Raw genomic sequence first — 22,508 nt, 5'->3', positions numbered from 1 at the left:
TTGCGAGAGCCGCTTCGGCATAGACATGAAAAAATTTGCGTGGAGGAAGTCACGGCCGGAAGACCTTTCTTGAAGCCATTTTTTCGCATTCGAGGAAACTTTTTTCAAAGTTTCCGCACAAAATTTTCCTCGTCATTTTACGTAATATCATTAGCTTCGAAAAATTCCTACTGTCTTTCAGCCAATCATAATCCAGAATTACGATGTTTAATTTGCATTGGTGTTACACTTGAACTGCACTGCTCTCAGCCAATCAGAATCGAGTAATTTTTTCATGTATATTATTATAAAAGATATGTTAAGAGTGCAGCGTGCAACTATCGAGTTATGAATGCCCTTGGGAGGTTTGCTAAGCACACAAGAAGCTAGAGTCGCATTCGGCGATCGCCTAGTGTGACTCTTACGTTTCTTTCGTACTTAGCGGCCTCCCACGTGCATCCATAACTCGATAGTTGCACGCTGCACGCTTACCATTTCTTATTTACCAGTCTGCATTTCGTCTGTTAATTGGCGAGATTTTTAAATAGATTTTTATGGTAAGGGTATTTTGTTGTGACAAAAGTCTTGCTCGACAAATACAATCTCGTTCCCAGTGCCCGCGCATTTTTGGTCAACATTTTTGGTCAACGCTCAACGCATGTTCCGGTTTAACAGTGCCCATGCGTTTAAATTTAATGATGGTTCCTGAACATGCGAAGAGAGAGTAACTGCTATGGCTAATGCTGGCTCGCCATCCGATTCTTAGTTTATTTCTTGGTGCCATTCTAAAATTTGTACCTCGCTTTCAAGTTAGCCTGTGGACATTAATCTGCCAATCTGTATTCATATATCTCCTTCGAATTTCACAATTTTTCTCGGGAGAAACGTCTGCTAGTTAGAAGAGATAATGTTCACAGATGAATAGCGTGCATATTTTAATCTCGCGCCAAATGATGTTTGTTGTCTGTCTACGGATTTTTCGCGTGGTTGCCAACTTTCATAGCTGACTTGACAGATAATAAGATATGTGCAGTTATTCAGACAGAAGCAATGAAGCTTCCTCATGGAAGTTTGAATTGAAGCCATAATCTATGGAAAATAATAGCCTCAAGTTTTTTTTTTTATTATTATTTTAAACAGATTTTCTACCTTTTTTACAAACCATAAGCATAAGTTATAAATCGTTTTAATTTTACCTGTTTGTTGTATTCAAACAATTTATCAATGTTTCTGTTAATTATTAATGCTGGTGAGGACACTGATTGGGTTTCCAAATAAGCGGAAATCATTTTAGCAACATGCAATAAGCATATCTGGCCTTCAATCTTGATTTTGACACTTCATGAGAGTCGTCTGTCACGAACGAGCTTCAGTATTTTTCAGCGTTATTTAAAATAGGCGTACAATCAACACACAAGATGCCCTCGCCTAGTCCTAGAACCATTTTGGTTGCAGTTGATGGAAGTGTTTACAGCGAAAGGGCCTTCAACTGTGAGTAAAAATATATTTTACTTTTTATTATTATCGTAAGGTTTTTAAAGTGGAAGCTGTCGCTGAAGAATTCTATTAAGCATCAGCTTGGGAATTTTCTTCTTGTCTGAGATGACACTCGTTGCAAATGATGAAATGAAAGATGAAACTCGTAAGAATAAAGAAAAATTGCTAGTGTTGTCGTAGCGAAACACCTTTTTAAACAAAGTTGTAAAGTGTGTTTTATATGTCACGGTTACCAAGGATATGCACAAAGCAAGCAAGCTCTTTAGCTCATTCCTAGGGTTGGCTTTGTTGTTACGCTCGGAAACGCGCTATGTGCCTTGCAGTCACAAAAGTCTTCGGCTGCAGTATCGAAGAAATGACGAAATGCTTGATGCCGTCGTTATTGTGTACAAAGATTCAAATTTTATCCTAGCCTTTTCAACATATTGTCACTAGCTTTCTGTGCTTTTTGCGAGCCGTCTAAACAGATGGAAACATTAAACACCGGGCTAGCTTTCGAAAGTTGAAATGCTCGCAGAAAAAAATGAAAGAAAGATCTAAGAACGTCAAATAAAGCAAAACCATTATGCATGCTTAGAAATTCATCAATCTTCAGCTATCGACGTGACGAAAGGCACGACTGGGGCGTTATTCAATAAATTAAGCGACTTGTGGTGGTGAATTACCTCCAGAAAATTCGTCAAATGTGCTTTTTACTAAGTCGGTTAGCCACAAGACATCATTCAAACATATTGTTTTGTTCCTGAAAACAACCTTAAAACTCTGCTGTTTTTATTTTCCTGCAAATGTAAAGCCGCAAATTAGCATTTTGCTTTCGGCTTCGAGCCAGATTATTATTTGTTATCATATTAGGGGAGCGCGTCACCTGCACATATATGAAGCAGGTGTTCGTGAGATCCTCGGTTGGCAGACGGGAAGCCCTCGGCATTTCCGAGTGAGGTTCTTTGACCCGACGTTTTGTTAGAGCGCGAAAAGAAATATTTATCGTAATTGATAACACGCACGAGCAAATTGATCTAATATTTAGCTTTGCATGGTCATCCAAGCGCCTTCAATGATTTCTCAACATTAATTCACAGTTAGTTTTGAAGCAAAATTTTATCATTTCCTTTCAGAATTTTGTTCCGATTATTGGAGTGTCCAAAAGAGGTCAATATAATTTGTGTCAGAAAATTAACCATTTTGGGGCTATTTATTCTAAATTAATTTGTATCGTGAAACTGAAAACTGTCGAAGCAGTGAAGAGTAAGCCTGCTCTGATCTCTGCAAATTTGTCACGTCCATCCCGGAAGAAGCAGAAAAAAACTAAGACAACTGTATTTCACTGGAATGTATGACATGTACGTATGAAGTATGACAGCTCAGATTTTCGATCATTTTCACAGCAACATGGCGGTGTGATGTCTGGTTGTTGGTAAAGTTCTCGCCGAATAAGAAAACCGGGCGTATAAGAAATTATCTTTTGTTTCTTCTCGCTTCACAAACGTAAGAAAGGGGACTTCTGGAAGTAACTGAACAGAGCAACGCTCTCTACAAAATTTTAAAGGAACAAATCTAAGAAACTAATGTATAAGCGGTCCCTGGTCATGATAAGAAATTTCAGAATGCCTTCCATATAATTATACAAGCAAAAAGTTGTACCCTGGCTATTAGAAGTTCTGGTTTGTCGTATACTGTGTAAGTCTGTACAAAAGTTTCTCGCCCATAGACCCAGGTAAATGACGAATTGAAATGACAGCGATAATTCACACTTATAGGTTTAATAATAGATTTATCATCCAATTAGTTTCCTTTCCCAAAACAGGCAAGCTATGAACTTTGTTTAATTTGCTGATAAATAAGGCAGCTTAAATAACCTGTTAAACAGGTTTTCAACAGTACAAATGCCTTGTATATTTGCACTCTAAGAGTAGTGTTGGGTTATTAATAAAAGTTTCTGATGAACTACTACAGGGTATGCTGACAAGTTTCGAAAGGATGGCGACCAAGTGGTGTTTGTTCATGTGTACGAATCACCCATTACTCCACCACCAACTTTTGCAAGTAAGAATGTCAACTGGCAATGCTAGTGTTCACAGAAGAAACTATGATGTGCTATCTATTTATCCCTACAGATCAAAAGTGGCATAAAGCATCTTGTTATAAGGGAACATCAGACGATTTCACAATAACTTAGTTAATAAAAAGTCGTTCTAAACTATAATTCTTTGGAAAAGGAAAACAAAGAGACTTCCTCATTGCTTTCCCGCCAACAATTCACACAGTCTCGCAACATAACCATTAGACTACGAGTAGTCCCTCTTTCGCTTAGTCCGTCGTGCGTGAAAGCAGAAGAAGATGTCAAGAAAAAATAGGCTACGCGAAGTCCTGGGGGCTAGAAGTGCGCTTTTTCGCCCCCAGGATTTCGTGCGGCCACTTTTTCTCGCAAATTTCTTGGGGCGGATCTTGGGGGAGGGTGCAGGGGGTGCGCTCCCCCCCCCCCCCCGAATGAAGCCTTCTTTGTTTTCACTTTTAAAATTTGTTTACCTCACCAGTCAGTTATGCCATTCCCTAGTGGTGCACCCCCTCCTAAGAAAAATCCGCCCCGAAGAGAGACTACTCGTAGTCTTCATAACCAGCCTATTACAGTCAAACCTCCCTTTACAGTCTGAGTTGGAATTACAGCTCTGTTTTATGGTTAGACAACTATTGTTTTAAACATGACTTTCTAAATCCTAAATTTTATTGCCGTTACAGATTGCATGAGCATTCCGTCACGGGAGGAGTGGGAACGAATGCTACAGAAGGCAGAACGAAAGGCAATGGAGATATTAAGCAAATATGAGAAGAAGTGCAAAGATATAGAGGTTACTAAACAGTCTAGTCTAAATGAAAAATGTTTTAGGAGTACGATAGAGATTCTACCGAAGCGACCCTTATTCAGTTTTGTTTGCCAAAGGCATCTTGAAATTTTCTTCATTATAGTGTCTCGTGTTTCATTAATTTCAAAATGCAAAACCGAAAAAGACGATTGCAGTTAATTATAATTACTCTTGGCCAACGCTGTAGCCAGCTGTTGATTCAAAAACGTGGACTTAAGAGAATATGATCAGGATCATAATCTCTTGGTTTTTACAGTTTGAGATTGGTTTAGTAGTCTAATTGGTAAGTAATCGGCTCACTATTGGGATATTCATTCGATAGCCCATTTCTGAGTTGCCCTAAGCTTTTCTATCAAAGCGAGGCCTGGTGCACAACCATTCACATCAAAATAAGTTAATTTGCTTGTGAATGAAATCTCATTTTTATTATATTAAAGGATGGGCACCCAAAATCGCTTTGAGAAAGAGGCCAAGGGTAATTCGAAAATGGCCTATTGAATGATTGCATTGCTAATGTACGAGAGTGATCAAAATACGCCATTTTTTGACAAAACAGTTTCTTCATTTTTCAGGTTCCCTTCAAGACTATTTACGCATATGGACCGATTGGTCACGTGATCTGCACTGCAGGAAAGGAACAAAATGCCGAGTGTATCATTTTAGGCAGTAGAGGGCTGGGCACCATAAGACGAACAATCCTAGGAAGTGTCTGTGATTACGTCACGCAGCACATGAATGTGCCGGTCTTGATGGTTCCTCCGGGGGACAACCGCTGACACAATGGTACTTCTTTCGTTTGAAAAAGAACAAACTTACTACGTGATAACTATAACCAAAGAATATTGAAACAAAGAACAGTAACCAAGAACGTTTTCTCGCGCAAGTCCAGTCAAAGTTAAACTACCCATGTTAAAAATATCCTTGTAACATTTGAATGCCCCAATAAAACAAAAGCGAAGTTTAACTTCATCAGAAAATTGGTATTTTTAGTTTAAACAAATGAAACCAAGACCGTGACGGTGTTTGGATATCTGACCTTTAATTAGCGTAGATTTTTCTCCGATATCTCGTTCGTTTTTGAATCGATTAAAAAGATATATCCAAGACTCAAGTGTTTGACCACATTTCCAAACACCCCGAACTTCGTCAAGCGTCGTATTTTTAACTCTCTTCTATGTGATGGAAATTTGGTCGAACACGGTCCTTCACGTTTGCTGTATTACTTGAAAGGTGCCACGTAAAAGGTAAAACTTTGATGACCAGATCAACCTAACGTAATCCGCACAGATCTCGGGAGAGTTACTGACCTCATCAGCATGGAATGCTTTTCTAGGAAACGTGCCAAGCAATATGCAACAGCAAAAACGAGGGAGAATTTATTGCATTTCGTTGTTTGCTTATTTTTTCATGCTGCGTTCATTTCCACATCCATTATCCCACAGTCTGAAAGCTGAACGGGCTTCTTTAACGCAAGATTTTGTTACTCTACATGCAATTGCAAATTCAACTGGAATATTTGTAGAATGTTTTATTAGTAAACGTTATATTACAACCATGTGATACATACAAACAGGTTACGTTGAATAAAAAAGCAAACGAAAGGAACACCATTTCCCCAGTGTATAGGGTGCATTAAGAATACGGTAAGAGAGCAGATTACTCGCGAGTTTAAAATAAAACGTTGATGCTAACTAGTAATGTCTCACGAAAACCGCAATTTGCTGCGGAACACAACTTGGTTAAGCAAGTTCATTCAACAGCTATCAGAACAATATACGTTTGAGCGTCTTGCATCGAGCCAATTTCGATATATCAAAATATTTAACCTAGCTCGCTTAAGAGAATCATCCTCAATATGATTTTGTTCAAAACCAGTAAGCCTACGAGCCACGCTAGAATTTTAATACATGGAAACTGCCCCTCTTCCAGCCTGCAAGCATGCTCTATTGGGGACCAACCGCTTACTCCTGAAGTGCTTGCTCGCAGGGTAGGTTATTTTGATTGAGCAAAGCGCCTCTGTGGGTTATGTAGGTTTGTCCATAAAACTAAGACTTGATAAAAACTACATCAATAAATAGAGCTTCTAACAAGCATTTTCTTTCACACCAAGTACTGTATGACAACAGTCGTATTTTATGCATTGAGAAGGTCTGTAGATAAGATGAATGGTTAAAAATTCTGCACAGTACACTACGTGTAGTTAAGAAATTGTAGCTAAAATACCTTAACTAATTACCACTAAAACAATAAACCCTTAAAATCGCATCTCTGTTTTGGAAATGTTCCATACAAAAATAATTTATAATACAAATGTATACGTTTAAAAACTGTCACTAGACGGAATTGTACATGAATAAGGGGCATATATCACGCTTTTAAAGTTATATATCATCGCAAATCATTGTTTGCTTAAGAATTGATTAAGATTAATTTAATCTCTTTCTATCAATATGGCTTCTAGTTCACTTAGTTTGTTGGTGAGTATACGTTGGTACACGTTAAATTCGAGTTCCTTTGACTACTGCTAGGATATACCGTAGAAATTTATTTTGTTTTCATTGAAGAACCACACTGTTTCTTCGACACCCTAGTTTTCTGACAGTTTAAAGTTACGACTGCTACCGAAATTCTACGCAACAAACAAACAAACAGCCCCAAAACTACATTCTAACTAACTAGGAGCCACATTGAGGAAAAGAGATGTAATTGTCCCAGAGGGTCATGCTACTAGGGAGTTTAAGTACCAAGACGGCAATCCTCAATTAAAAACCTTAAAGTGAATTTATATTTTATCTACGAATCCCGCGATAATCTTAAGTCATTTCTGTTTGTTTTTATCACTGTCAAAACTATCACGCAACTGAATCTGGAACACAGCGATAAATTTGAAATAGAAACTTAAAAGGTTAGCTCTCGTCGTTCACGTTCTCCAAACAACGCAGAATGTGGTCATTTCACGTTGTTGTTTTGTAGAGGACGGCAGAGAAATGTACCAAGAATTATAACGCAGTGCACAGCCATTGTTCTACTTGAGCATTAAGCCTTCTGTTTAGCGACGTTCCCTTGCCGCTGGCGTCGTGGTTTTCTTACACTCCCCAGTAACTATTTAACCTGATACGGCGGACGCGTGTATGGTACCCAGACCACATACGGCCATATTCACCATAACAAATACGTATTGGAGGAATCACACTTATTTTATACATGTATGGACATAGTACCATTTGTTCAATAAAGTTATAACCTTTCGATCTTGCCGAAAGTTGATAAGATAATTGCTTTTTGAGCAAATTTTGCTGATCATTTGACTTCTCATAAAAACAATAACTTACTATCAACGTACTATTATGATAAAATAGAATCTGTGAATTAGGAGATTGTACACTGTACAAAGCGCCACTTTAACATTCAAAAAACCTCCATGAAGATTCATAGTAACATACACATTAATCGTGTACTTTGAATACATCTTTGAATCTTCTCCGTGCGTCCAAAACCTTTCAAAATCCTTCATTAATCTTTAAACCTCGCAAACCACGATTTTTGCTGCACATGTACAAGATAATTTTGTACAGCACTAAAACTGGCTTCTTTTGAAACGAGGCACAGCTCCGTCATACAAATACTACAATGAACTTTACGAATAAGCAACAAACACATCCAATCGTAAAATTGCCAGACCACTTTTCAGCCTTTTATCGAGCCCTACACTAACCATACTATATTCCATGCTATCTGCAGTCTTCGCTGACCGACTAGTGTTTCCATGTCTTTAACACTAATCTTTACGCCCAACATTGCGCTAAAGCTTTCACACTTGCTAGACTCAGTCAGAGTAACCCGCAAAAAGAAGCTATATTTTTCGTCCATAACAGGTGAACCAAAAATGTAGTACTTTTGCAGGATACAGCCAGACTGGCTCGGCTGCTGGAAAGCAGGTTGACGCTAGTTCAGGATAAAAATTCATCAACTAAAGGTTTTTTCCTACTAAACTTCAAGTTACAGGTTGCCTCTGTGCAAAGGTTAAAACATTTTCAGACGGCAGCAACTAAAAGAAATGATCGCTAATAACTTTCAAAACTGGATTCAAAGTTAATCCTGGACTAGTTTCAACCTGCTTTGAACAGCCGGGCCCGGTACTCCGACGACTTACCGAACCAGCGGTTTTCAGTGGTATTGGAACACATTATTCTACTATGTAGTCATAACTTAGTTATGTCTTCGCCAGAGCTGCAAGGTTGAGGGCTCTGCTGCTAACACGGGATGACGTCATACGACTGGGGACAAAAGACGAAAAGTTTTTAAAATGTTATTATCATCGAAAGATAAAACATGTATAACTGTTAGGCTGCACGACATGTAAACCCTAACATGTAAACCCTCTGATTCTTAGCACTTAGAAAACTTAGCACTCTGTATTGTTTTGGAGTGTTTTAATTGGGTCAAGTATCTCAAGAAGCCTGTATTTGAATGTCTATATGTCTGTCTGTCTATCTATCTGCCTACTTGCCTGTCTGTCTGTCCGTCCGTCCGTCTGTCTGTCTGTCTGTCTTTCTGTCTGTCAACTTTGACTGAAGTTGTAAAAGGCAGTCACCAGAAACTGGTGATTAAACCTTAATCATATAACGCTGTCTGACTAATTAAGTCTCACCCCATGCATACTAAACTGTACATAACCATTTGTATCCCCACCAAATGAAAATGGCTCATTTCTTTAGTAGAGCATTGTTCTGCAATTCTTTACCTCCGCAACATGTGCGATGATGTCCTTGTTGTCCTTCGTGGTAGAGTGGAAACCTTGGAGGTCTTTAGCGGTGACATGACTGACTGCATGCCAGCCGTGTTTGCAAGCCTGCAACAGTGATGTAAGAAAACTTTCCTGTCAGTATCTCGTTATACAAGTACCTCTCTGCCAACAACCTTTCCGTCTCCCTAAAGGAGCTACGTCACGCTTTATACAACTTGAAAAGTGAAGCCTAAATTTTTCAAGTTCGTCGTTTGCAATCCGTGTTAATCTTCTCCATCCTTGACCATCCTTGTTCCTTTACCGTTTATTATTACCTCTTTGGTGCTTTTCTATCTTAGTACATAGCATTTTCAGGTTTCTGCTACTTTAAAGATAATTTTGTACACGGCCAAAATAATTCAAAATGCCATGACTGAGCTCCTTCAAGTGTTTTTTATTTTATTTTTTACCTTCTCATCTCTCAATCTGCCCATCTACGATCTTTTTTCTAATTACCGTATAAAACACAGACACAGCACCACAGTGAGAATTTCCAAAGGTGCTCACTGAATAAGACGTCTGTCTACATTTCAAACGAAGAAATATGATTTAAGTTTTGTGTACATTTTACGTGCTTCACTTACTTCAAAGACTGTCCCGTTGTAGAACGCGTATGACCAACCCTCGCGTCATCCAATCTGTAAGAAAAAAAGAAACCATTCAACCACAGGTTCGATTAAATTGCAGTCTATTAACGCTGTGCTGACTTGTGTCGTTGTCGCGTGAGACTCAAAGGTGAGCCTGCTCGTAGGTTACTGTGTGACCATTCAAACAAAACTATTGAAAACTGTTTTCATGTGGTACAGTTCACTATGCTGTAAAAGGTTGTTCTTAACTTTAAGGATGAAACCCTAGTGTGTGACCATTCAAACAAAACTATTGAGCAGTACTTAACTATTGTACAGTTTATTATGTTGTACAGGGTTGTTCTGTCGTTTAAGTGTATGCGATGAGACCATTCAAACGAAAGCTATTGAGCAGTACTTCCATGTGGTACTGTTTACTATGCAGTACAAGGTGGCTCTAACTTTTAAGTCTGCGGATGAAACCCTAATGTGACTATTCAAGTGAAAGCTATCGAGCAGTACTTCCATGTGGTACTGTTTATTATGCTGCACAAGATGGTTAACTTTTAAGTGTGTGAATGAAACCCTAGTGTGTGACTATTCAAATGAAAGCTATTGAGCAGTACTTTCATGTGGTACTGTTTACTATGCAGTACAAGGTGGCTCTAACTTTTAAGTCTGCGGATGAAACCCTAATGTGACTATTCAAGTGAAAGCTATTGAGCAGTACTTCCATGTGGTACTGTTTATTATGCTGCACAAGATGGTTAACTTTTAAGTGTGTGATGAAACCCTAGTGTGTGACTATTCAAATGAAAGCTATTGAGCAGTACTTTCATGTGGTACTGTTTATTATGCTGTAAAAGGTGGTTCTAATTTTTAAGTGTGTGGATGAAACCCTAGTGTGTGACTATTCAAATGAAAGCTATTGAACAGTACTTTCACGTGGTACTGCTTATAACGCTGTACAAGGTTGTTCTGTCTCTTAGTTTATTATGCCTTAACTTTGACATTTGTTGATGAAACCCTAGTGTGTGACCATTTGCATGAGCAGTATTTTCATGCACACATTGTTAAACAAGGTGGCTAACCAACTCACTTTAATGCCCCTGTTGTTGCTGAGCGTGGGTGCCGTAGAGCACGACTTGTCTTGAGCCGCCTTAATTCATCCCCTTGAGTTGTCTCCTCATTGTCATTGGAATCTTTAATCGTCACTTCCTTGGTAGACAGAATACTACTACGCTCACTTATCAACGCCGCAGCTGATGTTGGGGTAGCACGTAGGATGGGTGTTAAATCCTTGAAGCAGAGAAAATAATCATTAATCAGAAAAGTGTTCAGACTGCTGGCAGTCGGTCTTTCCTCTTAGAGTCAGAAGAGTGAACGCGAACGCAAAAAGGGCGGTACTGACGAACTGGGGATGGTGCTGAGCTTATGTCTCGTTCCAATCCCTTCTAGTCTGAAGTGTCGCGCTTCATACTCTCTGCCTGTTTTCGAGGCGAAAAACAGCCTGCCAGCCGCCTGTCAAAAGATGTACTGGTCCTTTTTGTCTTGCTCTTCAATTAATATATTAACCATGACAGAAAAAGATTCATCACATAATTTCTAAACGCTACGAAGAGAGTTGAAATAATATTCTCCCTCATCATAGGCCTGCAATGCGTGCAGAGTGCTTGATAATGAAGCCCTCTGCACGCACTGCAGGCCTATGATGAAAGAGAATATTATAAGATACATGTACGTAGCAGGGAATTTTTGATAAATTTCGAGGAGCTTGCAAAATGTGATGAAACACTATCTGGAGTGTTCTGAGATATCTTCTCCATCAAAACTAAAGCTTCTTAACTGCAGGAAGAAATCGAAGAAACAAAAATCCAAAATATTCAAGCTGATTACGTTGAAAAACTCCTTTCCAAATGTCATCATGGTTGATTTCTTTCGTTTTAACTTGATGAATTATGAGCAAGTTGAGATGCCTTCGGAACATTTAACTTCCTGTACATGTCTGAAATACATGTGACTCATGGTGACACAAAACTACAAACCAAAATAAATGGTAAATGGTAAATGCATGAGTCCCTTTAACACCAATTTACCTTGTAAAGTTTCCCCGGTCTTGTATTCACAGAATCTTCTATCTTGATTGTGTCCACACCACTAATGAGTCTGCTTACACCACATTTGTCTCCTGGTATTTTGAATAATGAAAGGAAAAAAAGTAAATAACTAATTCGTAAGAGAATAATCACTGACAGAAATTCCTTGGTAAACTTAACACACCAGGAAAGTTTCTTTTTAGCACTCTGATTACAGTCCAAATTTTTCATTAAGCCTTTGCTATAGGAAAGGTTCCTTCTACGAATACATGAACATGTAACACTAATGGAAAAGTGCTACTTAATTCCATGGTTAGAATAAAATCAATACAATATTTTTTACAATTTTTGTTAGACACACAATAAAACGGACTAGAAATTTTGAGATTTAAAGTTTCAATCTGCATGACTGAGTATCACATTTGAAGTCCAAGACCTAACAAACAATGATTACCATCAATACTATAATTTAAATAATATAATTTACATACTTACACCGACAACAAAACAAGCAAAGTCATCTTGATCAAATTTGACCAATTACATTTTAACAAGACTTCCAAAGAGCCAAATAGTTTTCCTGTTATTAGGAGACTTTAGATTTGAGTACGAGTACGACTTTTCAATGCGGGTTTGCAGGCTTCAAATTGTCACGTCACATTCCCATCTCACCGAATTAATTGCCCTCTCTAGATACCTAAAACCAACATGAAGAGCAAGGGCTCTGAAAACGTCACTGGTGTTTTAAAAGGCGCCTAAGAAACTGGTGGGACAAACAAGCACTGTTAAAGTGTTTCACGTCAACAAGCAAACAAAACAAACCTCTCTCAGCTTTCTCTTTTTCTCTTGTTCTAAAAATGTCACCTTGAATCCATAAACTTGCTTGTTTTCTACAGAACAACAAAAAAAGTTATTAAGGGCAGTAGGAAACAACTCAATCAGTAACAAACTTGTTAGCAAACTGGCTTACAGTCCTTTGATGTCATAAAAAAGGTTGCAGTTGTTCGCTGCAGTGAAGTACAATTTATAATTAATAATTAAAAGTACTATCATTTGTCTCACGATGTGGTCACTTGTGGTACATGTAAATAAAGATATGTTGATTGTCATAGGACTAATGCAATGCTCTCCTAAATCCTGTGCAAATCTTACTTAGGGACACCAAAAGATAATTCACACACAAGTGTTTATAGAAACATGTACAGAGTACAAGAAAACCTGCTGGACTTACTCTTCTAAAAAGTTCTGTTGTGGCCCAATCACTGATCCCGGACGGCATATTCTTTAGTTAAAAAAAGAAAAGGATTTGGTCATCATTACAAGATTTTAGACAATACTCAGCAAGAAAGTGCACGCTAAAACTAAAAAGCCATTCTTCTGAAGCTTGATAAAAACACAGACAACTAAGCAAGCTATGAGCTGTACAACCACCTGTGGCTTGTTTTGCAACAGCTTTTTCACGCTCTCTCAGAATTTTACCATAACTCCATAAAAACAGGGAGAAAATGTTTTCTTTTTCTTAAACAAAGCACTTTGTCACAGATTAGACTCAACAGCAAATCATGTCTTACCTTAACCACGCAATGGCTTCTGCAGCAGTAAATCGGTAGTGCTTGATCATGTAACACGCAATCAATGTACCAGTTCTACCGAGACCAGCTGAAAAGGTAGATTCAAAAAATTTTAGCATACATGTACGTCAAGTGAAGATACATTTAGAACAGTCAAGTATTCAATGAAGAAAAGTTAAAATCTCACCTTTACAGTGAACTGCAACTGCTCCTTTTGAATTTTCTGCTATTGTCAAGAACCGCCTGGTTATAAAAAGAAGTTCTGTCAGTATATACATGCACACAACTATACATGCAAGTTCAGAATCATAGGCTCAAAAAGAATACAATGGCAACTCAAGCCAGGAGGCTTACTAGAGATTTAAAAGCAGTTCACTATTAATAAGAACATGCACTGAAGCATAATGTTCTCAGCTGTGCCCATTTTGGTGGCCATGGTAAAAAGCTGCCATTATGAGAACACACATTGATATTTGCAACCAAAATTTCCAAGCTAATGACAGCCTTTTTACAAAAGACAGTTACCAAAAAACACTTAATACATGAAATTGAAATTGAAACTGAAATGTTACTTTTAACCTTTGCTGTCGGCTTACTAAAAGTCAGTGGCACAATGCAAACAAAACAATTTTGTGTCATCTTCTCCACATAGTAAATAGTGGTAAACATAAAATTTCAGTTTAAAATATAACATGTGCAATATTTAGCTCTTATTAACCGAGCAGGAGGTCTGTATGGGAGAATCTTGACCGAGGTCGGGAGTACAGACCGAACGCAGTGAGGTCTGTACACACGACCGAGGTCAAGATTCTCACATACAGATCGACTAAGCTCGGTTAATAAGATGTTTATTATATGGCAAACAAGAAAAACTTAATTCGTTTAATGTAACTGGTTTGCATGTACTAACTGACAGCGGTGAGATGAACTTAATTCTGCCAAACTCGTCCTCTTTCCTTTTTTTCCTCATCAGGCTTCACACTTCCATAATATGGATATTTTCTGGAACTAATATTTTGGAAGAAAGTAGCCAATATTTTTGTGTTTAGTTTGCAACGTTTTCACGGCAAAATGTAAACGGTCAAGATGCCGGTCTAGATGGGAAAATCTAGACCGCGGTCAATATCGACCGCAGCCAATCAAATTCATGAATTCGGTAGTTCCCAGTCCTTGTGAGACACAGCCATATAATAATATAAAATAATATTAAATTAAAACAAAACTGACCTGACTATCATATCACTTGGCACTGTACCATCCACAAAGAACAAGTCAAAATGCTCTATTCCATGATCTGTGAATCTCCTTGCATCATAAAATTTCTTGTTGAGTCTAACGACTGAAGTTATGTTATGCTTTTTGAAGTACGGAATGTAGGCTTCTGGTGCATGCAAAGGATAACCTGTGAAAAAGGACAATGGGAAGTTTAAATTGACATGAAATATTGCAGTGAGCTATTTAACAGCATAGAAATGTAATAATTTCAAATCTTAAGATTGATGTTTGAGCCTAACCTACAGTGTATTTACAAGACAAGAAGTATTTCAAGAAGTATTTCAAGTTAACATAACTAGTCAGAGTACATGTACACTGTATGTACCATCTTGAAATTCATGTTGGCTACAGCTGTACATGACAAGTTTGGCACAGTAACTAAAAACACTAATTTAAAGTATATAAAGTAAATATAAATCTTACTCCTATCAAAAGTTGGCATGCTTACCATTTTCAACTCTACTTTTATTATGAGGTCCACTGAATGCCAAGAATTTATCTGAAAAAAAGTCCAAGATTATTTAAATAAACTTTTTACAATCATGTAACTTCACTGTCAGCAACTTTATTTAACATATAAACGTACATGTATACAAAGTGACTTTCTGAGACAGCCAAAATTAAAGTTAAAAAAGCAACAAGCAATGCGAGTTACACATTGGGACTTGTGTAATTGCAAGATTTCCTCAACCACAGAGATAATTTTATAGACTGCACAGTCTGTACAGATGTGAATAAAAAATAAAATAATTTAGTTCTAACCTGGTAATAACCAGTTAAAATCCCCATTTTCAACTCTCTGCAAAAAAAAAAAAAGAAGAAAAAAAAACCAGTTACAAGTAGTACGAAAATGCCTTCACTGGGCTTTTTGTTTGTCATGTACACCTGAGTGGAAAGAGGCATGCATATAAACATGACTAGATACTGTCTTGTAGAGAGCAACAAGGTTTCCCAGGAGATACAGTGTACATGTAAGTTTTAAAGGCAAGGATCGAGTTAATAAGGAAGTCCAAATGGTCAATAACCATTTATCGCTGAAAGTATACTGCTGTAACATTTCTATAACTTCAGCGAGCTGACCTTGTTGGTTTCTTGACCTCAGACTCGTCTTACCTAGAGGACTGAGTCATATTAATTTTATTGTTTTGTCCAAGAACAAATCAAAACACAACCGCCAGGTTTTATTGGGTTATTGCTGCTGTGTTGTAGCCATACACAACCTTAAGCTAGAGTCGACATGCAAATTATATATTAACAAAAATTAGAAAGATTCTCACCTCGTAATGTTCATACTCTTCGACATCAAAAGTATCAAAGTTAAAAAATCCATTTTGCCATGCCTAAAATTTGACATGAATCACATGATAGTTACCAAATGAACATAATACATGTATATAGGACTCTTACATGTAACTTATTTGTGAAAGATTATTAATCTTGAAATACCACTAAACATAAATTTCTTATAAAGATAATAATTTACACTCTACTGACTTGACTTATTGGGATGGATTTACTAGAGAGAAGTTTTATTATCGTTGATAAAATTCCGACATACATGACAGACTTGATATCTTGATGCAAAGATACAAAGCTTCAACAAATTTGCGACAACTGTAATCAAATGACTGAATTCAAAGCACGTTAAATTAATCCACATTTATTGTAGACTTTTAAAACTACAATAGAATGATATAGAATATGAATTACACATAAATTAATATAAAAGAACTATGATCACAAAACATTTTTAGATGCTACACCCGTAAAATCTCACCACAGTTTTTAGTTTGAATTACTGTTACGTTATGTACCTTGTAAAGACCATTTAGTACATCCATTAAAGAGAGATTGTATGAACAAGTTCCAAAGGAAGCATCCCTGAAAATAATAAATTGATCATTATCAAAAATTTCATTACTGACACTAATTTTACAGTGGTTATCAATCACACGTGACCTTCAGCACAAAAATGTCTTCACAAAACCTAAGTTTTGGTGGATGTCAATCATCTCCGCCTCCTTGCCTACTGCACGCAAACTTTACCTGAAAAAGTGAAACCTTGCAGCGGTCCACTCGTAAGAATTATCATTTTAGTTTCGGTATGAACAGCCAGGTCACTAAATACATTGGCATTAAATATTCTTTGAAATCTATAAATGAAGACATTTGTCGGGTTTTTCAATGGCCATTCGCATGCATGAATGACCCGGAGAGCAACCATATCAACATGCAAACAAATTATTTCTGCACATATTTTTCTTGGAGCTACAGACTGAACAATACTTAATCCTATAACTTACAACTTACAACTTATTACAACTTATCACAACTTATTACCTCACAAAATTATAGGGTTTATAAGACGTTTAAGTCTTGTTCAGTCCGTAGCCCCAAGACAAATATGTGCAGACATAATTTGTTTGCATGCAGATTTGCTTGCTCATGGGGTCATTCACGCATGCGAATGGCCATTGAGAAACCTGACCTGCCTGTCTTCAGTTATAAATTTCAAGGAATATTTAATGAATATTTTAATGTGAGCTAGCCGTTCATACTGAAAGTAAAATGATAATTTTTACGAGCAGACCACTGCAAGGTTTTTTTTTGTAAATTTTGCTTACAGTTGGCAAGGAGGTGGGGATAATTGATGTCCACCAAAACTTAGGTTTCGTCTAGACACTTTTGCGCTGAAGGTTGTGTGTGATTGATAACCGCTGTAATTAACTACCCGGGAAAATGTGTTACAGCCCACTGGTAAAATCCACTAGCCCTGTGATATAAAACTGAACCATCTATCATCTATTTGAATGAGTATGGCCCTAATATAAATGCCATGGGCACTTACTTGTTCTACAAAAAAAAATAATTTTAAATAATGGCATAATTATGATAACATACTTTTTGACAGAGCTCAACGTTGCAACCGCTGGGGTCACCACTGGAATGTGACCAAATTTCTTTTCACTCAGTCTAGTGAATAACCTTTCATGCTTTTCACTGAAATACTATTGCTGACTACTAAATCTGAAAACTTAGGTGCCAGCTGGCCCCATGGTTTTTTCCCTGAAAGTCAAGCCCTGCAAACTGAGTGAAGTTGGGCCAGACATGAAAATATTTGGCTCTTGACTAAGATGCATGGACCTCATTTTGTTTGGTCTGTATGTCCTAACCTCAAGCCAAATATTTCCCCGTCTGGCTCTCCCACTCAGTCAATAACTTGTAGATACACTGTACAAAGTCACAGCTTCAAGACAACATACCTAAAAGGCAGAAATGGTGGATTACAACCATTTATCAGTGGTCTGTAAGACTCCTCTGGTGTTCTCTTCAAGTATATCACCTGAGAAAATGTAGCAAGAACATAATCATCAACACTTTAGAAAAATCACTAAATTAAAATCAATAAAAATAAAAGCAATGAAAGTACATGTAAATTAAGACTGAAGAAACCAACTAAGGGATGGGAAAGTTACATGTAGCAAATGCAAACTTGGTTACTGAATAAACGACTTTTTTAATGTGTTTAGTTTTTCAGCCACTCGCAATCGAGAGACTCAGAGGTTCAACCCCAAACATTCCACATTGATAGTGGATAATATAACATTTACGTTTAGTATGTAGCTCAACAGAGGCTCTTGAGTCGCAGTCATCACTGCGACTTGTCCACAAAAGATACAAGGCTGCATTGTAGAAATCAATCTGATTACATGTGCTCCCAAATGTCCTGTATCCTGTTAACTTTTACTTAGTAAATAATCCAGATCCTGAAAACCCCCAATATCACTGGTCTCAACTTGACATATTTTACTGACTAAAGGCAGGGCTAAAAAAAAAGTGCCATCCAGTCATCCAGGACAAGTAGAGTTTCCTATTGGGCAAGTAGCTTTTCATTCTCTCATGCCTGATGGACAAGGGATGAGGCAAGCCTCTGCTAACTAACTCATTGAAATAGCAAACTAAGACTTGCCCAGGGCAAGCAAAATTTGAGAGCTTTTAGCTGGAATTGGAGTTTTTATCAAGCCCTGTAACGAATCAGGCAAAATATAGCTCAGTCAAGTAGCCAGAGGAAATCATGAAATAGATAGTGATTTTTGCTGGTAACCAAATAGTTTTGACAACTTTGAATGTATATTAAATTACAAAAGAGGGCTTAGTTTTCATGATCTCTATTCGTTTAAGTGTTATCAGGCTGCTAACATTTATATTTTACACTCAATCTTGTTTTTTCAGGATACATAAAAACCACATTAAACATAGTTAAATATTAGCCGTGAAAAGGGGCAATCCAACTACTGTAAGGGATAAGAATTTATAATAAACCCAGCAAATTATCATTAGTTAAAAAAAATACAGCATCACACTTCCTTGAATGATACATGTACTTACAGAATATGCTGCTATTAAATATGCTGCATTTGCTCTTTTCCTGCTGTCAAATGAGGTGTAATGAACAATCTTCTTCTTTGCTAGTGAGAAGGACTGCAAATACAATCCAACAAAGATGCATTGCTGACAACTGTTTTCACTGGAACATTTTAAACTGTAAGAATTGGTAATATTTATTTACACGCACATGGTGAGAAATCACTGATAGTCCTTTATTGCCTTATAAGATGATAAGAGAACGTATACTAATTGTGTCAGACCTGTGGGTTTTATAATGTCCCATGTGTATTGACTGTGATGCTAGATGATTTCAGGGTTTCAACGCCATCTTGGACTGACTGGCACAGATGGCCCCAGTATGATGTAATAATTGCTCAGCAAAGTCACAGTATTAACAAATACAGTAGTTTAATTAAAGTCACATGTTTACCCAGAAAGTAACAGGAGTACTCATTAGTGTAAATAATTATAATTTGTACAAGTGCAAATACATAATTACAATAACACTCTCAAATCCTGATCCCCAACTGTGCAAAGCTGTGGTTGGAATTCTGGTCAAGAAAGGGTTTTAAAAACTAAATAAACATTATTACATGTAGAACAAGGATAAAAAACACATAACTAAATATATTTGGACTTGCTCATACATAGTGGTACATGTATATGACTACTAAATCGTAAAATGAGACATCTTTTTGGAATAGGGTAGCCCTGCAACATGGAATCCCGATTTTCCAAACCACCAAGGGAACGAAAATTGTAGATAGGGAATCCAGGGTAAAATTACAGTGTTTGACTGACGGAGGAAAACAACTTTTGGTGCAAGTTATCACAAGGTTTGAAAAATCGAGGGTTCGAGAAATCAGGATTCAAGTACATATTTAATAAATTGAACATTTCCCTTGAATTATACTATAACTTTACATCACACCTGCTGAAGTCCCCAGAGAGAAGTAGAGTCACATGTAAATATTAGCCAAATGTTTATTACATGTACAGTAGCTGTGATGTGCAGACTTCTTGAATGTGAAAGGAGATTCCTCTTATGCCTTGTGGCTTGTACACCATGTTTATTATTTATGTACAGTGCTTTACATGTAGGTTCAATATAACAGTTGAAGGGAGTATCTCTGTGTTACAAGGTGTGACAGAATTTCACAGTTCTGCATATACCATGGAACAACTTATTAAATTTCACGACCAGAATGGGAAAATGTGAATATCCAATTGAAAGAAAGAGTATTACCATGGTCAGTGTTATTGTACTAACCACGTAGTTTGCTCTAGCTAGCAAATGAAACACACAAAAGAACACACATTAACTTGCACGATATTGTGCCAAAGAAAACTAAATTATTTTGGCAGAGTGTCGGCGTATTAATATCACAAAAAAAGACAATTTTTTAGTCACTCTTAGAAATGTTAATTTCATTAAATGTTCAAATTAAATAAAAACTTTGTATATTAAAGGATACCCTCAGGCAATCCTATAAAAACACCTCACATAGAATTTGTGCTATCATAAGGGGAACGAAAGAATTCTAAAGATGTAAGATCGCAATTCTACAATATCGCAGCCCTCAACATGAAACAACTCAAATTAGCGGAAGCCCTGATTTAAAGTACAAGCTTAATTGAATCCGCATTTACTTCACGGAAAAGGAAGTTTTCAAGAATGTATCTACGGAAAAAAGAGGAGGATCTTGTATGTAATGTAATTTGTGATTCGATATCATGTTTTACTTATCTGTTTAAAACACGAGGCAAATTTCCAAACCACAGACCTAACCGTTGTAGAAACTTGCGTTTTATGTACATGAAACCACAACGATGGTGGAATGACAACATACATGAAGATCTCAGGGCTTTGAAACGATCTTGTCCAAGTTTTCAAAGCAACAAGGAAAGGAAAGGGTATATTTACGTGCTAAAGTAAGGGACTACGACACAAATACGAAGCTTAGTGATAAACAAATATCACCGAGACTTGAAAGCAGGAAACATACACCTTCCATCGATGTTTTGATCGTGTTTTATATGATAATTCATATCTTGAGTGATACAGTCGTTTATCAACATCACTTAACAGAATGAACATAAAATCCTTAAAATACGGGACGTGGAAGCTTTAAGGACGCTAAGCCGTAGCATTGATTCACATAAAGGCATGCTAATTTTAATTCCACAAGCGTGAGTTACTTCCATTACGACCGGTGGAAGCTCGAAGTCCGCTAGGATACAAGAAACCACGGCAGGGGAAAAAGTCAGAATTTGAAAACATGTATCACACAATCGGATGCGATATCTTCATCAATACATTTTTATCGACAAGTTGAAGTATACGATTTAAAACAGGGAAGCTTACCTTAAGCTTCTTGTTTAATTTACAACAGTAGCGGTACAACATAGCGAGGTTCAAGGGCCCGAAGTCAGCGTAGAAACTGCAACGAGAGAAGTTTACAAATTGAGTAATTAGAAGGCTAGCTTACGACAAATAACAAGCCAAATTAAAACACACTTACTTCTCATAAACCAGTTCATCATCTACACAAAAGTAGTGAACAGAGACGGTGCTTCGAGGCTTGTTTCGCAAAGTGGCGAAGTACAGTCGATCTGGAAAAAAAACACACAGGACATCTACGATAAACACACAATTTCTGGTGGTAAACCATACTGGCAGCGGATTAAAAACGACCCAGATATACCTTTCAGAAACTCGCATGCGTTTGATAGCTCATTTTCGTCGGCCATAACGTTAAAAACAAGCAAAAAAGAACAGAAATCTTCGTAAAACTCTACAACACCAGTAATGCGTTTACTCCATTCTTCTACTAAGCTTCGACTGCATTACATTTTTCCACCAATCACAGCACAGAGCATTGGGTTGCCATGGGCGATGACCCGTCCATTGCACATTAGGAATTCATTAGGGCGCATAAAATGATAAACACAACAAGAACTGTTATACGGTGTGTCATTCTGTGAACGAAATAAAGTATTTTTGATCGGGTTTGACGGACTTTAAAAAAATTAAAAAAACAACCCGATTACGGAATTTTCAGCGACTTTTCAGAATTTTCAGAGGAAACATTCCGTTTCAAAGTATTAGTCCTAAAATTAGTACACTTTTGCAAACTTGAACAGCAATATGGAAGCCATGACAAAGAGTAGTTTTATACATGTTGTATATTTATTAGATTTTGGTAAACAAATAAAAAAAAATTGAGGAGTGCACGTTCGAAAAATCCAAACAACCTGGGCATTTAGGTGACTGACCACAGTTTCTGCGGATGTTGGGGTATAAAAAGGAATGAGAATTTTTTTCCTGCCCACTCCGTTTTTTTAACGTAGGAAAACATTTCGGGTAATTTTTTTTTATTAGTTCCTTTAACATTTTTTTCCCCTCTTCGAACACTACTGAAAAATGACTTTCCTGAGCAAGTCTTCGACATTATTTTGACGACAATTCAAGTACTCTTCGTCCCAGG

At 37.2% G+C, this 22,508-nt stretch overlaps 2 protein-coding genes and 1 pseudogene across 3 annotated transcripts in view; 2 read left to right on the top strand and 1 right to left on the bottom strand.

The window, feature by feature from the left end:
* The window catches only part of LOC145468063 (uncharacterized), a 146,041-nt pseudogene that overhangs the window by 2,682 nt on the left and 120,851 nt on the right, over window positions 1-22,508 (top strand). The gene's annotated exons all lie outside the window — the stretch shown is intronic.
* LOC145467080 (universal stress protein Slr1101-like) lies at window positions 1,113-5,113 on the top strand. Its single transcript, XM_081450600.1, has 4 exons — window positions 1,113-1,470; window positions 3,430-3,519; window positions 4,213-4,322; window positions 4,910-5,113. Exons 1-4 carry the CDS (start codon window positions 1,398-1,400, stop codon window positions 5,111-5,113), a joined length of 477 nt encoding a protein of 158 aa, XP_081306726.1. The 5' UTR covers window positions 1,113-1,397.
* On the bottom strand, window positions 6,041-21,933 carry LOC145467078 (dual specificity protein phosphatase CDC14A-like). The gene is made up of 19 exons (XM_081450599.1): window positions 21,726-21,933; window positions 21,543-21,633; window positions 21,386-21,461; window positions 19,021-19,113; window positions 17,895-17,974; window positions 16,446-16,512; window positions 15,909-15,971; window positions 15,394-15,430; window positions 15,080-15,130; window positions 14,584-14,758; window positions 13,544-13,599; window positions 13,357-13,444; window positions 13,017-13,067; window positions 12,608-12,675; window positions 11,786-11,877; window positions 10,789-10,988; window positions 9,708-9,761; window positions 9,082-9,189; window positions 6,041-8,614 (listed from the first exon to the last, which is right to left on the bottom strand). Exons 1-19 carry the CDS (start codon window positions 21,769-21,771, stop codon window positions 8,551-8,553), a joined length of 1,560 nt encoding a protein of 519 aa, XP_081306725.1. The 5' UTR covers window positions 21,772-21,933; the 3' UTR covers window positions 6,041-8,550.

This window comes from Orbicella franksi, chromosome 14, assembly GCF_964199315.1.
Source record: "Orbicella franksi chromosome 14, jaOrbFran1.1, whole genome shotgun sequence".
Lineage (NCBI taxonomy): Eukaryota > Metazoa > Cnidaria > Anthozoa > Scleractinia > Merulinidae > Orbicella > Orbicella franksi.
The sequence above is the reverse complement of the archived record's forward strand: the minus strand, read 5'-3'. Positions and strand labels throughout refer to the sequence as shown.

Coding starts and splice junctions, on each gene's coding strand:
- LOC145467080 (XM_081450600.1), top strand. CDS start 1,398: ATGCCCTCGCCTAGTCCTAGAACCATTTTGGTTGCAGTTGATGGAAGT. Junction 1,471..3,429: donor CAGCGAAAGGGCCTTCAACT/GTGAGTAAAAAT, acceptor GAACTACTACAG/GGTATGCTGACAAGTTTCGA. Junction 4,323..4,909: donor AGAAGTGCAAAGATATAGAG/GTTACTAAACAG, acceptor TTCATTTTTCAG/GTTCCCTTCAAGACTATTTA.
- LOC145467078 (XM_081450599.1), bottom strand. CDS start 21,771: ATGGCCGACGAAAATGAGCTATCAAACGCATGCGAGTTTCTGAAAG. Junction 19,114..21,385: donor AATTAAACAAGAAGCTTAAG/GTAAGCTTCCCT, acceptor TTGTATTTGCAG/TCCTTCTCACTAGCAAAGAA. Junction 8,615..9,081: donor TCATCGCACATGTTGCGGAG/GTAAAGAATTGC, acceptor TTTTGTCCCCAG/TCGTATGACGTCATCCCGTG.